Below are 16515 nucleotides of genomic sequence, written 5' to 3'. Positions count from 1 at the left end.
GGAGTGCACACAACTTCTGCCTTTCTAGCTGACCATTGGGGGGTGGGGGGAGGGGGAGGGGGTAGCACAGGCAGTAATACCTGCACAGTACAAAGGCCTGGTGCCTGAGGGAATGTTATTCTCAGTAGAAGTTAAAGTGGTTTTCTCACTCCCTTTGGTGATTTCAGCACTAGTTCAGTTTTCATAGGAAGCACCTGCTGTCTGCTCACATTTACTGAGGTCTAGTTGTGCCCCTGGATTCTGCAACTGAAAAAAAGTAGAGGATAATATATATCATTCAGCCTTTCAGTGACCATGAGACAGTGACTGCCTCATATTCTCACTGACGTCTGATTTCTAAGTTCTCCAGAGAAGGGGGGGGGGACATCAGGTAGTCCACACATTTTAACAAAATTCATTTTTTATTCTCCAAGACCAATGATATAATCATTAGAAATGTTCAACAATCTCATGATTTTTACAAGATTGTTAGTCCCACAGAAACTGCTGAAAGTTTCGCAATTAAATCAAACCAACAAATTATGTGAGAGAGCAAACCAGGATGACTGACCAACTAAACAACAATCTGTACAGTATGTGCATAGAAAGCAATCTTGAAAGTAAACAAAAATGTTCTGCAGCAGTTTACAAACTTAACATTTATGAATATTATTCAAAACAATGTACATTTATTTCCAGAATAATACATACAAAACAATGTATTTGATTGACATGTTCTAACATGATGTTAGAGAAGTAAAAGATACTGTGTAGAGGCATTTGCTGTTCAATGCTGGCTGGTTTAAACTTGCTGCTGAATTCTCTACAATCAAAAAATAGCTAAAGATTTAAATTTGTAGATGATCTAGAAATAATAGCACAATTTCTTTAAGGTCATCAACTTCTCCCAGCTTACAAGCATTTTCTTATCTTCCTTAGTTTGAAGGGAAAATTCTTATTTGGTTATTTATGAAACATAAGTGACCCACGAGGACCTTGAAGTTGTGAACCCCACCAATCACTTGAAAATATATATATTAAAAAATTGGGGAGTGAAATTCAGCAGTGAGTTTGTAGACCACAGTCTCTTATGAACTTTCCCCATAAGCCATTTATAAAACTCAGGACACTGACTGAGCTATGTATTTTTCAGCTGTTTGACGCAAACCCTTTACTGTCCAAAATCACTCATAAGACTTTGGCTTTGAGATGTAACCAAAACATATAATTCAGACAGACCAAGTCATTAGTTTTTTGGTTATAAACTCTAAACTCTGCCGTAAAGCAGTTATTACAAATAATAACAGTGCACAGGCTCTTAAAGATTTCTTGCCATATTGTAAACATGTTTGCTCTTCTCACAGCCAAAAGACAACAATTAAAGAAAACAAGGACTCGAAGTGAATGGCAGATGCTGGAAAGGCATGTGGTCACTCTGGGGCAGTGTGTCTTCACTGCAGCCAGTACCGGCTCTGCTATGCAGACTACTATTCTGACCATTCAGAACCATGTGATGTTCAGCTGTTCAGCTGGATAGCCTCCTTTTTTCTCAAACCATTTAGGCTTCATTGATTTAAAAAAAATTAAAACAAAAAGCAAAAAGAAAATAAAAGAAGTGCTTTGCTTCAGATAAAATAAGAAAAACAAAACAAAACAGAAAACAAAACAAAAACATTGGTTTCCCAGGGTGCTGCCTGCAGCCTCTTAAGTTACAATTAAGTATGAAGTACCACATGTTGCCTGAATCCAAAAACATACACATACATATCCAAGGACCTTGATTAAAACTTGTAAAAAATTACACCTTTACAAATATAAAGCTGGTGACATTTCTTTCTTGCAGATCTCTTAGTAAGAAATCTATCTTGACACATTTTGGTTCGTCAAGCAATAAATAAATCCACAATTAGAAAAAGAAATGACAGATGGTCTTTATGTAAATTAATGGTATTAAGTATTTTAGATAATTGAAAAAGGCCTGTATGTCTGCATGTTTTAACTAAAAAGTCTGCATTATGAAATATAACATCTTCAAATCTTCATATCTAAAACAGGCCTAATTTCTCCCCTTATGCATCTTCAAATGAATGACCTGGAATATCTGAAACACATTTTACTTGACACCACAAAGTTACATTTCTGAGATGCAGAAAAGCGTTGCAAAGAGACATCAGAGACACAAAATCACTGAAAACCATTTCGGAGTTTGCAGATTTCTAGCAGGTCTACCTTTTTTGCTTAGTGCTCACCTGACTTTACAAGTACACAGTTAATAGTCCAGTTTAAGAATTAAAGGTTGATCACATAGATGAATTGTGTACATGTGCTGAGTCTATAAGACTAAAAGACTTATTGCATTCATAAGGGCAGGACTGATGTAAACTGAAGAAGAACATTAACTGTAGTGTTAATAGGCACTCAGATGTGAACACAGTTCCACGCAAACGCGGGAAGACTGAGGCCCCTGCTGCATGCTGTTGGTCTTAATCAACAACACCATTAAATAGAAAAAGACATTTAAAATAAATTAACTTGATAAACATTGGATAAAGTCAGGAAAAGAACTGAGAGTGGAATATACCACATACGTGTAAATAAACAGTTCCCTCACTTCAGATCTTGGTGTCTTTTGTAAGTGCTCTGCATTTTTACCCCAGCCTTCCTTCCCCAATTCCACTGCTTTCTAAGGATTAAAATCCCAAAACAACTGAAATACATTTCATCTGACAACAGAGTCTGCCTACATAGTCTCTTTCCTTCATTCTTTACATATTGAATATTTGATTGTCTTTTAGAATAATGATAAAACATATTTTAAATTACTAATGAGTAAATATACAGTTAAGTTATTAATTGTCTCCAAAATATTCAAGCGTTTAAAATTTTGTCCCATTAACCACTTTGCATAATTTAGGTTTATATGGCTTATATCGTTTCTTATTCAGTACCACATCTGCTACAATTTTATACATAAATTAAGAAGGGTATATACAATGTCAACAGGTACTGCCTAAAATAGCTGACCTTTCACACATAAATAAAACAAACCAAAAGATGTTCAGTGTTAAAAAAATGCTATATTATACTGAGTTAGTATGAAAATAATCTCAGTCAATAGTCTGGAAGACAAGACCTAATACAATAGAAGTTCTTTGATATGCCAGTTAAAACTCAGTGATGGAGTGTGTGCACAGCTATCACTGGTTCTGCAGTGGAATGTCAGATAGCTCACAATAATGCCTTGTTTCATTCCCTGTAACGGCACTCTGTAAATTAAAGATACACTGCTTTGTGTGTGGTAGCATTCCTCACAAACCTTTTTTTGTGCTTGAGAGACCACCTCTGTAAAGACACACATCACTGAACTTAGCTCCCTAACAGGTCCTTCAAGGTTAGTTAGGGTGCTCTCAGTATGGTCGCCACACGGACTCGTCCATCCTACCGCTGGAGTTGAGCACAGTGGGTGAGCTGCTGTGGCTGCCATCTGCCTCACCGGCCTCACTCTGGCCACCCAGGTTGGGGTTGATCAGAGAGCTGCCCGAGGAGGCGCTGGTGCAGGCAGGTGGCATCCGTGAGGGCGAGCGCTCCCCTCCGGGTACCATGGAGAACTGGTATGAACCAGAGGAGGCACCGTAGTAAAGGTAAGGGGTGCTGCTGGTCTGGAAGGGGCCGCTCTGGTTCTGGGTGGAGCCGGGATAGGGTGGAGGCAGGTAGGTGTGGTAGTGGGTGGTGGTGGACATGCCTAGGGTCATGGCAGACGTGGCAGGGGTCGGTGTGTAAGTGAACGTTGCTGGATAGTGCATGCGAGGGCCAGGGAAGCGGCTTTCTGTCAGGGACGACAGGCTGGGAAACTGCCGCTCGAACTGGCGTGGGTCGGCCGCAAAATGGCTCAGATCAGACGTACCTGAGAGGGGGAGAAAATTCAACTTTGTTCAATAGCTTTCCAGCTAATAATTAGTAGTATTGTTTCATTTGAAAATCACAAGAGCTGAACATATTTGTATGAAAATACATATTTGACCTGTGTGAAAAGAATTGAAGCTTGAACAAAAGGGGGCGCTGTGAAGCATTTCTTTTAATATGTACTCTAAATTTCTCCTTCTGTGTTATCCATCACCCACCTCACAAAAGGACTTATCTTTGGGTGATAAATTTCTTTAATTTGGGTCACGAACTCCAAATGTCAAAACAAATGTGGTAATTTAACTGTCTAATGTTATCTTTGCAATTACCTGATTCTTCAGCAGTACTGAGGAAAATTGAAAACCCTGAACAGGTAATCACTCTCTACATTCCCTCATCTCCTAAGACAGTTACAAACATTAAAGCCCTTAACTGCCTGCTATTACCACTAACTCGCTAAAATAACACAAAAATTTGCCTTGTTAACACCTATTTGTTTCTCCACTGCTATGCAGGGGAATAATCTCTCACATTATCTGCTGCATAGCAAGATGACCTGCCATATCTTTGTTTTGTGAGTTCATGTGTACACACACATAGATTTGTGAAAAAAAAAATCAAAGAGGCATAATCGCAGCATATAGCGGGAGCACACATGGAAGCAGTTTGAGGGCAAAACAGTTTCCACGGGATGCATAATGAGTAGTCTCAGATGTGGTTGCACGTCTGCGATTAGCCAGAGAGAAGTGGCAAATCTGCTCGCTCAGACCTTCACTTGGCTTCCTTAACAATGATAAACCCCTGATGGCCCGTGGTTTGCAGAGCACTGGGCCCAACGTGCGCAAAGGCAGAAAAGGACATCTCTATGCCTCCTGCCCCCATCATCACCCGACTCCACTGTGTCCCATGGCGACGCTTCTCCTCTAGCACTGCCATAACACTTTCCTTGCCCTTCCTCTCTCTTGCTCTCGTCTGCACAACACTGATGCCGGGCCCTGGCTCAGTGAGGTCATCTCCATTCCGGCCCCCTGGCAGAGTAGCGTGGGCTGCTGGCGAGATGCCGCCCCGCTGTCTGCGGGCCAATGACTGACGGGTTGGCACGCACAACAGAACACGTGTGGCCAATTACATGCACGTCAGATCTCTGCACTATCAACCCTGTGCTGCTTCAACTCTAAAGGAAATACTAGTCCGAGGACAAAGTAACAGAGAAAGTGCCGCCAATTATCTTATGCATCTTTTCCACATCCTTGAAGAATTATGCCATAAACCTCTGGAAAAAGTCTGATGTTTTCTAGTTAATGTAATCAAATTATCCTTTACTGAAGCTCTAAGGAGATCATGATCACATACCACATGATTTTCAAAATCACTTGACTCACATAGCACATGCTTTTCTTTGAAAGTACTTCTAATGAGTCTCTTGGCTCAAAGATATTGCTGAGGTGGTACAGCAGACACCACTATTGTCTGGGACTGTCTAGGACATTCACACTATTTATTTGCTAGTGGATGAAGAAGACAGGTTGCTGAACCTCCAACGAAACATCCAGACACAGCGTGCAAGACACAAAACTATGACATACACTGGAGATAGACTGTTGCTAGCTTATTCTCCTTATTCTTCTACGTCTTGTCTGTCAGTGGGTCTTTTTGCTTTGCTGAAGGAATAAAGAGGCTGAGTGTAACGTGAGCCAGTGAAGGAGTAGAGAAGGCCAGGACGGGCCAGCTGCTAGGAACAAGCCTCACTGGGGCGTCCCCTTCCTACAGAGGGACATTCAGAGCTCATCAAAGCAAGAGTAGAGGGCGTTAGGACCAAGAGGTGCGTGTGTCTCTCTGAGGAAAGAACAAAGGCTGACATCTCTGAGATGAAAGAGGGGTGGGGGTTGGGTAGTGGGGATGGGTGGGTGAAATCTAAACTAATCAAACCCAAAGAGGCAGCTGGCCAGGGTTCAAAAGGCAGGCAATGAACAGCCACACCGAAGAGTCATTTAAACTTTCACATTCACTGCATGCTCAAAGAAAACAGTTAGGGTGGGGAGCCAGAGGGGGGGTTTAAAAAAAGTTCAAAAACATCCTGGCAAAGAGTCAAACAGGTGTATCGAAGAAGATGGTCCTGCTTCATGTTTGCTTGTAGTGGGGTGAACAAAATGCAGTGCTTGTTCAATTAATAAAAGCACAGAAACAGAGGTCTTTTCTGCTTGTGAGGCTTAAGTCTTTACAGCGTCTACCTTTTGAGATGTATGAGTCAGAAACTCTATTCTTTTTATTGTACTTTTTGTACTTCAAAGGGAGTTTTCCTCATGTTCAAAGGCCCAAGGGCAGGTGATCGGGGTAAGGAGAGATATACTTTCATATTGTATTTGCCCATGGGCACGGTGTTCATGCAGCACATGCTGAGCAAGCAGAGTGTGCAGACTCAGGAGGTCTGCTTCTTTCTATCTATCTATCTATCTATCTATCTATCTATCTATCTATCTATCTATCTATCTATCTATCTATCTATCTATCTATCTATCTATCTATCTATCTATCTATCTATCTATCTATCTATCCATCCATCCATCCATCCATCCATCCATCCATCCATCCATCTATAATACCATCCTTAAAAATGGAGCTTCTAGACTGTGTCACTGCACAACAAGATGTGGGTAGTGATGTACCTGGAAGTGGGTTGTGTGTGTTCTTACCTGGGAGGCGTCTTGGCACATCACTGATGGCTGGCAGGCCTGTGGCTCGGGTGGAGGAAAGTGGGGTGGTTGAGTGGATGGATGGGGAGGTCATCTGGCTCAGGTAGGGCGTGTACGGCTGCTCATACGACCATGGTGGCGATGACTGTGTTTGCCGTGGGTCTGTGAAACAGACACAGATAAGGTCAGATTTAGAGCTGTGTTCTGTACTATTACTTTAAAATTCATCAATCCAGTGCATCTAACTACAGTGCTAGTAAATGCAATGTCTGCAGGTGTGACTTTTTTTTTTACCATGTTCACTTTATTTCATTGCAATTTTGCTGTGTTATTTCTAGGAATAACACAGCTGCCTAAAAATTAAACCAATGATGACTCAATATGTTACCATGATTTTCAATATGTTGTGGAATAATATTACAAACATCAAATGGCAAAGACCCTTACTGGAACCTTCCCATGCAGATCGAGAAACTTTGGGCTTTATGAAAATGAAAGTGTGGCTAAAGTGTAAGAGACCTCAGCATGCAAACAGTATAATGGTGACAAAATGAAGAGCAAGCCAAGAATGTCTTCCTGTTTGCTTTCTGCAGTCATCTGGTAACCACGGTGTCTGCTCTGACTGACGCAGGACTGGAAGGGGTCTAAGTAAATAACAAACATTTGCATATAGGTCTGAAGTTGGAGAAACTCGAAAAACAATCTCATACAGCTAAGATTTGCCAAGGCAGAAAAGGAAGTGCTCTTGGAATATTGAAAAAAAAAAGAAAGAATAGAATTTAATTGATTACCAGTCAGTACTAAGTATTCAATATTTTCAGGTAGAGACAGAGCTGAAAGAGGGCTGATTCCTGCTCACAGTCCAGCCCAAAGATCCCACCTTTGTACCAGCTCACATCCCACCCAATACATACTGATTGGCCCAGCACTTGTACCTGCTTATGGCCAGACCTGTTCACAACCCAGCCCCCATAATCATAGCCTCATAGTTACACCCTCATACATGTTCATGCCCCTGCCCTTGAACCTGCTCATGGCCTCACCCTTGTACCTGCTCTCAGCCTCGCCCTCTAAGCCTGCTTGTGACCTCACCCTCGTACCTGAGATCTGTGTCTGTCCCTGTGGGCTGAAGGAGTTGGCAGCTGTGTTGAGTGTGGGCCGTGGGCTCTGTGTCGGCACGGCGACCCGCATGGTGGTTTGCCGTAGGCGTTCAAGCTCGCTCAGGCGCTCAGAGAAGAGGCCAGGCTTCGGTGGCTCCTCCAGCTTCTGCCGGTGTCCTGGCAAAGCAAGCAGGATGGAGCGTTACCAACTGGGCTGGAGATTTATGGCCTCAAGGGTGGGGCTACTGAGAATGTGATGAGACTCTGCCCTTCCTGAGCATATTAGAGCATGGAACAACTTGACAACACTGGAAAAATCAGAGAATATGATTTGCATGTGGCTTAGCACCATAGTAATTATCTATGAGGACACTCATAATTAAACTGCTGAATGGCTAAACTTTCCTACAAAGAAGAGTATGAGTAAAGGTATGTGTCTTTAAGTAAAGAAGATGATCTGATGTTAAATAAAGAGTCATTCTGTAATAAAGAGAGTCAGTCACAGAATGACCGCTTGCCCTAGCCTAGCCACTCACACCTTGCCTGAGTGTAGATATGGGAGAAAAATGAAGCTTAAAGAGAGAATTTTTAAGTGAAGCCTCTCAGTGTTTTTTTTTGCCTTCCTGCTCAGTCAGAATGCGCCTGACTGTCGAGCCCAGCTTAGCCCCCCAAATGGTGCTAAAGTAAATATCAAACAGAAGAAAAGAGAACGTCCCACTGCAGCTTGGCTGAGCTCCAGCCGAAAGGGACGGCTTCCTTTGACTTTGCTAAACCTGATTGTGCTGCCATGCTGAGCAAACAGCACTCTGTGAGAAGGAGTCCTCATTCAGGGGTTAATGCCTGCTGCCGCAGTCGCATGCGAGCCCTCCGGTTCCTGAGCGAGACTAATCCCTGGGAGTATTCCCTGCACATGTAAACGCCGAAGGAAATGGAGTAAACACACGCCCCACTCTGCTGGTGCTGAAAACACATGCCCCTCTCCGCTGGTGCTGAAAAGAGGGAACTGGTTTCATTTCATTTCACCCTGGCTGAATGGCTGAATGAATACACCTCTGTGTCTATATGGAACTAAGCTTGTCAGAAATTACATGAGGGGTTACATGCAACATGAAACAGTATCTGCCAATATACTCACCATATTGAATTTTATTAGAGAATCATTGAGGGTGTAATGCTCCTTGTAGCATAAATATCAACACAGGATGCACCACACAAACCTGCCATTGTGTTACTGAATAGGACAGTCATGCCTCATCACCATCATCCAGGCACTAACAGCTGTGGGCAGTCATGTGATGACACAGCATTGCTAAACAGGGCATGTAAAAGCAGTGCTCTTCCCTTAAATATATTTCATCATTAAAGTAAAATGACAGTAATAATACCTGTCACAATTTCATTGAATATTATGAATGAGATATACCTGTATATGTTAATTTTCTTTTACAGGATACAGATGGTGAACATATCATGTAGATCCCTGTAGTAATATTTTGAAGCTTAATTAGGTCATCCAGAAAGAAAGGCAATAAACCTTAGAAATGTAGGGGAAAAAATTACTTGGACTAGACTAAAATATCCAGAGAGCAAGACGGTATAAAATGCAATAATGTGAATGATTCAGCTCTAAGGAAATTCCATAATGCTCACATCCTCCATGACAAATAATAGGTTTATATCAGTGTCAGAATTAAACATAACAAGTCAAAGGTTAAGTCTAGAGTTACAAGTAAGGATAACAATTATATATAGCAGATCATAACCCAAATGATGATCTTATGCATCTCAAGAGTGTTCTGCCCTTACTACTGGGACTGGGGCAATTCTGCACTAGAGTCAGCACATGCGCAGGCTCCAACCCCTTGGCGTAAGAAAACTGTAAAAGCTTTGTCTTTTCAAGAAACAGAAAACAACACGGACAGTAAATAATATGAGCGTATAAATACCGTGTGGCTGTATTTCTGGCACAGTTCATGCATGCATGTGAAATTGCCATCTGATAGCATTACGACCTGCAAAAACACCCCAGACTCGTTAAATGCCGGCACACTCACTACATCAAATATCAGCCCAGCCGTCAGGCTGCATCAATCATGCCATGGCGACAGAGCGAATAAAATGGATGGGAGAAGAAAGGGAAACATCCATCCGTCTAGATTTCATTTCTTTAATTGGTGTGTAGCAGCAGGGCAGGCTGAGTGCTCTGAAGGGAAAAACAATGGATTATTTTATATGGCAGCTCATATGGAGCCTGTGGAATTAGCGAGTGTGAAAAAGAAAAAAAAAGGCAAAGCAATGGGAGTTGGGACAAGGGCAAACACACGTCTGCTCTCAGGATCAGAGAGGAGGGCAGTGAGTGGGAGAGAGAGAGAGAGAGAAAACAAGGCAGCCAAGCAGGCCTGGAGCCTTGCCAATCACTTGTGTGGTCTGTGTGCTCCAGGATTCAGGAAGCAAAGCTCGCCAAGAAAGGGCACAAATACTACCAGAGCCTTATAAATCAACAGGCTGGCTTCAGCAATCAGACACCGTGCAACTTCACAACATAAACAACCAAACTTTTACCCAATGGCCAACCCATATTTCTTTGAGAGGTTATGCAAGGCGAAATAATGCACACCACGGAGCAGGAGACACACTAGGCCCACCTTGCAACCTTCGCCGCTGAGCAGCACTGATGGAGAACTTGGAAGGCAGTAGAAATGAAGACGAATGAAGGCTGAGATCTGAACACTCGTGGACAGATTACTTACAGTGGGCCCAGAAAGTCATTTTAAATGTGTTTCAATAATATGAATGCGTTGTTCCGTTCACACATTCTGCCAGCAGTGTTCACAGCAGGGGGACCCTGGGGGTAGAGGTTGATGGGGGCGGGGGAAGTAGCACACTGGGGCTGTGTGCGAAAAAGACAAGGAGATTTTACCCAACTGTACAGCTCTGTCCAAGCTGTCAGCTTGCCGCCGCTAACACAAGCCCCTCAGTTTCCCCTCAGCCAACAGCAACAGAAACTTACTTTTCTTAAGTTCACTTCACAATTGGAAATGTGCTTAGGGAAAGTACACCCAGATTCTTTCTTGTGCAAGTCAATCTGAAATGGGTTTATTTTCAGTGGCTTGTGCTGCTTTTTTGACTGTGGGGCCGAGTGCGAGCGGTTTTTGTTGTGGGAGCCTGTACCTGTCAGGACATGCACACAGCGTACAAAGCCTGCAGGAGCTTCGCAAATTCACCACTAATGCTCAGTTCAGGCTCTGGTAATTAGAGTGGCTCCATGCACAAACCACAACATAAACCAGCCAAGATTAGCAGCAGTTTTTATGTGTATGATAGTCAAAGCCGATACTAACAGCACTGTGCAATGAGAGCAGGTGGTGGCACAAGTGCCTTCACAAATCAAAGAGCTTCATATATAAACTAGTGGGGTGTACCAGGAAGTAACAGTAAGAGACAAACAGAAGGGATTATGGATCGAGTCCAGAGGAGGAGCATCGACGTCATTTACTGTCCTCCTCAAAAGCACAAATATTGAGGTGAGGCTTTCAAGCATGTCTGGCTACTGCTTTACTGGAGTCCTCACTGAGACAACAGCTCTTTTCCAGCCATGTGCATGGCAGTCAAAACACAGACTGAGCTTGGAAAATACAGACAGTGTACAGACAATGCACAACAGACTGTGTGCTTTCCGTATTACTAACGTAATATGTCATTAATAAACATGGAAGGTCCATTTCTCCTGTTAGCTGTTCTGGTGTGCTCTCTATTCAACATTTGATATTTTCAAGAACAAACTCATCGTACAAACCTGGAGTGCTTGAATATTTTGGCTTGATACAATGTATTGGAATTTTGGACAAAACTATAACATTCATTCATATATTCAAATAACATCCTAAAATTAGCCCATGCTGCATTGCTCAGAGAAGTCGTGTGTTTGTGTCAATGCACTAGTCTAGTGGGCCAACACTCAGTTGTGGGCCACCCTGAGCCACACACACTGTGTAAGCAAGGCCTCTATTGATTCTAATCTGGATAATCACCATATTTATATAGCTAACTCTATAAATTCAAACATTTCTTTGTTAGTAACCTTTAGTCAGATACATGCTTAGCTGAAGATGCTGAGATGTAAACAAACAAAGCAAAATGTACATTTAGGCAGTGCTGTTCTCCAGCCACTGAAATTCTTGATCAGATGCCAAATGATCCACAGCAGCATTCCACACACATTTACAGATTAATTCCACATGTTTGAGGGGTGCTTCCCCCTCCAACCCTGACAATATCTCGTGTGCTATCGTAAATGCTCCTATTTCCAAGTGCAAATCTCTTCCAGTACAAAGCAAAAAGATATGACTGCAACTGCTTCATATTGTCATAGCCCTGTCATTTCTTTCCTCATACCCTCACTGAGTTTATAAATCCTGCCATCCCAAATGTGTTACCAGCTAACTGCTTTCTTAGTAGCAAGTCAAACAAATGATATTAGTTTGCCTTTACGAAGGCTAGGTTTGCAAAGGCATGGTGTCAGCCATGGTGGCATGTGAAACACAGAGGCCTCTATAAAGGACCAATGCAACTCCACCTAGTCCATTAGTTTAAATTGCTCTTAATAAGCACAGCTACACCAGTCCCACCAAATAATTACCACACTGTTGAATCCACACTCAGATGAGGCACTGTGCTCACCAAATAACAAATTGTCCTGAAGTATGCACTTTTTCAGTTTAGTCCAAATGCAAGGGCAAAACCTTCTGGAAAGTAATCAGGAATTATTAGCTGAGATTAAATTATAACCACACACAAGCAAATGAATGATTAAAAATAGCACCCAATGCTGAGTAACAGATCATATGTCTGAGGCCCCATAATATGTTCAGAGCAAATGTTCAACTCTCTACAATGTTAAAATAAAGGGATATTGGTGTTGGACCTCTTTAGATAAATGTCTGATTGCTTGCTTGTTTTTTATTGACCTATGCCAATTGTTTCTTGAGTGACAGTACTGTATTTGTGCAAAATAAGCCCACCACTGCATCAAAAACTGTTAGCCATTTATCTTGGTGCTTTTACTGAGTATCCCATGAGAATCATAAAAGACTGACCACATGTATTTGAAAGTCTCAGAAGATTTTACACTAATTACACCATAATCACCAAAATGTTGATCCTTGCAATATCTATCTATTAAGGTAGGTATTTCATTAGCATGTATTATAAAGCTTCTTCTCATAGCAAGCCAAGAAAACCACATTTCAACTGTTAATTAGAATTACAAGAGACAAGGGAGCTTTGTTTGCCACTATAAAGGTGTTGTGAATTTCATTGGTCTGTCTAGGAATGTCTATGGGCTAGTCCCTCTCTCTGTTTTTGTCTATGATTATACTCAAGGGAAGAGATAAACAGGCAGATGGAGGCTGATGGAGGCTGCTTCACAACACACTCACAAGAGGTTGCACAACTCAAAATGCCTCTGTGTGTCATTTCCTGCCTGGCCACTTGCCTGATGCTTAGCAAGACCACATGGATGAGAGAGAGAGAGAGAAAGAGATAGATATATATATATATATATATATATATATATATATATATAGAGAGAGAGAGAGAGAGAGAGAGAGAGAGAGAGAGAGAGAGAGAGAGAGAGAGAGAGAGAGAGAGAGAGAGAGATGTAAAAGGGGAAAGAGGGAATAAGGAAATCTGTTAGGGTAGGTCAGGCAGACAATGACTTAACACTTGGATTTGAAGCTTTTTAAGCAAAGGGATCTGAGGAAAGCTATTGTGGTTTGATCATGTGCAAAAATATCTTCACTGATAACTGTCATAGAAATGACCACTACTACCTGATTATGGCACCAACATGCAATTTGAATAAAACATAATGCCATCTATGAGATGCATGGCTGTGTATGGTAGAGATAAATCACTCCTTGGACATTACCTCTCTGCTGCTGCTGTGTACCACTGTCGAAACTGCACTACTGCAGTCCAGCACTTATATAAGGCCAGTGTCAAATCCACTCATTACTCAAACCTTACTGTTTACATCAACAGAGGCCATGTTTGGAAGCCATGTACTTCTGTTTCCCCTGAGAACAGCACTAGAAAAAAGGGGGAGAAGAACCAGATCAAAGTCCTGTCAAATCAGTAATGCCACAGGGCACATTTAATCCAATAATGAGTGATGATCGTAGGCTGGTATGAAGTGGCTCCAAATGTCTGTGGCCACATGTGTTAATTGAGAGGAACATGAATGGATGGTAGAAAGAAGAGAAAAACTCCATGTGAAGTGATAGCATTGATTTAGCTGCCAAAAAAAACTTTAGCAGACAAAAATACAACTATCTATGTATCTAAGAATAAAGAGCGTGTGGGAACAGCTGTGTGCCAGGCTGCTTGGCGCAGATATCACAGTTTCTCCTTTTACATGGATGCCCTGCCAGGCTGAGGTGGACCGAGTGGCGCACTGGGCCCTCGCACAGCACACGTGCCCACAAAATCTGTGGCAGAATGAGGGAATGATGGGTAGGGAATAGGAGGAGCCTATGACAGACCTAAAGAGAAGTGCTGAGCTCGTAAATGAATAACAGGTGATTAACTGCAGTGAGGAAAAAAGGAAGTGAACAGTTTAACACAATCACTTACCAAAAAACCCCATGATGTCAGATGCCAGTTACTAAAAACCGGCTCTAATCGTAAACAAGAATGCTAATCAAATTATTGTAACCGTCATGTCATATTATAAAAGCTTGTTTTGACTTGTTTCATGCCAGAATGAAACAAATTGTCAAACACACACAGCAGGAATGTTGACATGAAGTATTTTCAGGGATGGAGGTTTAATTACCCTGTCTGTCATTTGGGATGAACAGGTGACGGAACCCGAGCAAGCTTTGTAAGATATGTGTGCAACAATGGTTTGCATTTCGCACAGTTTTAGTTAAATGTGAACCTGCAACAGACTTTAAAATAAACAGACTGAAAGGAGTCAAACTCTATATGTGCATCATGTAAAAGTCATTTTTGACAGCTCTTGTGTAGTTACAGTTTCTGAGGCCCCATGTGAAAATTTTAATTTGGTAGTGTTGTGTGTTTGTTTTATCTCTGTAGGTATAGAGTGCACTCGTGTGCTATAAGAAGCTCTGTTGTTGTGGTCTCAAATGGCAAGCAAGAGAATAAAGGCTGTGTGCAAGACACTAATCAATATAAGCTGTACTTTCAGAGCTGGATGACAACAGGAGCATAAGCTTCATAGTTTTTGAAGTGACCCACACGAGTCAAAGAGGTAAAGGATCAGCTTTAAACAGTTTGTATGTTATACTAGAATGTTGGGACAACACGAGACGTGTACATCAAATGGTAAGGTAAAATTTAGACTTTAGCTTCCATGTTGTGTGGAAGTGCATCCTCCTTCCTATTCTTTGCTGAAGACCAGTCCTGACACCTTGTTTTGGTACCCAACACCAGCTTCTACATAGCTTCCAGACATCCCTATTTTGCAATGTTGCCTGTGTGTATGTGATTATGAGTATGTGGGAGAGAGCTCCAGGTGAAAAGATGAGGGGCTACCACTACACTGTGAAGGACACAGACACAAAGCAGATACAGTAAACATTTTCGCAAGGCGAGTGGCACCATGGAGCGTGTTTGTGTTTGCCTCTCACTTAGCAAGCCCTCTGCTGCTCAAAGGGGGCCTTTGTGCATTCAGACATGCTGGATCCATTTTTTAAAACAGCACGCTAACACAATCCATGCACCCATTCATCCATCTTCCACCCCCCCCCCCCCCCCACCCAACAGACCTTGCCCTTGCTTCCCACCTCGGGGCTGGGCCGAGGGTAAGGAGTCCAGTGAGGGTGACATGCAATCGGTCAGCATCAGTCCTGTATTGAACTGGCTTTAGATGCATGCAACTCTTTGTGCATGTTAATTGTTATCACATGATGGGTGATCTTGGGGGGGTACTTACTTCTTGGCTCGCGTGGTCCGTCCACAGTGACCTTTATGGCTCGGTGGTAAGTAGCCACTTGGGGTGGGTTTGTGAATACTGTGATTGTCAGAGTGAAGCTTTTTCCTGCAAGACACACAAAGGTTCATTCCCCATTAGACCTCGGCACAATGTCCCACATTCACTGTGCCCTGCACATTTGCATTTTGTCTGCTGATGATGATGCCAACTGTAGGATTTTAACTGACACTGGAGTTAATAAATTTGAAACACAGTGCAAACAACAGAAAATAATGACATCAAATTAAAACAGAATGTCACCAAAGATTATTATAGAGTGCTATAGGACAGAATGTGGCAGGCTTTGCTGTACTTAGCAAGGCAGACCAAACAGTTATTTTACATACATCTAGTGCTAATATATGGCACAAGCCTGCTGTAATGCTTTTCCTTTGTTTAACATGTTTTCCAACATGGCCTCAGCTTTCACTGTACTCAGGATGATGATGTCATGTATTGTGGGGGTTCAATGTAAAGTCGAGACTCAAATCCAAAAGCCAGTCCCATGGTGCCTTCTCTGTCCTTACACGACCTTTCAGTTCTTACAAGAGCCTCCAAACAATTCAACCTTAACTGTAAATAAATCAATGAATGAAAGAAATCTGTCTACTGTCTGCTGAATCTTGAGCCATATACAAATAGTTACATCTCAGTTTAATGTTAAGGGGTCTGGGGAGACAGGATGTCTATTGGAACTTCCATCCTGTACTGTTTATATGCTGTCATGCTGCAAAAATACAATAAAATAACATTTTCTCACGACACCTCAGGAAGCTCGAAGAGGCTTCAAAAGTAACAAACTCAGCAGTGAGAGTAATCTGTGAAGTATGCTGTGAAGTCAGGC

The 16515-nt window shown here is 42.1% G+C and overlaps 1 protein-coding gene across 1 annotated transcript in view; it reads right to left on the bottom strand.

The window, feature by feature from the left end:
- Nucleotides 1–382: 382 nt before the first annotated feature.
- Nucleotides 383–16515, bottom strand: part of runx2a (RUNX family transcription factor 2a) — a 38208-nt gene continuing 22075 nt past the window's right edge. Inside the window, exons 5-8 of the mRNA XM_027002444.3 lie at nucleotides 15633–15737; nucleotides 7676–7852; nucleotides 6576–6737; nucleotides 383–3883 (exon numbers count right to left, since the gene is read on the bottom strand). Of these exons, the coding sequence (XP_026858245.2) occupies nucleotides 3387–3883; nucleotides 6576–6737; nucleotides 7676–7852; nucleotides 15633–15737 (941 nt within the window). The 3' untranslated portion in view covers nucleotides 383–3386. The remainder of the gene's footprint in view (nucleotides 3884–6575; nucleotides 6738–7675; nucleotides 7853–15632; nucleotides 15738–16515) is intronic.

This window comes from Electrophorus electricus, chromosome 10, assembly GCF_041902795.1.
Source record: "Electrophorus electricus isolate QZ-2024a chromosome 10, ASM4190279v1, whole genome shotgun sequence".
In the NCBI taxonomy this organism is placed as follows: domain Eukaryota; kingdom Metazoa; phylum Chordata; class Actinopteri; order Gymnotiformes; family Gymnotidae; genus Electrophorus; species Electrophorus electricus.
The sequence above is the reverse complement of the archived record's forward strand: the minus strand, read 5'-3'. Positions and strand labels throughout refer to the sequence as shown.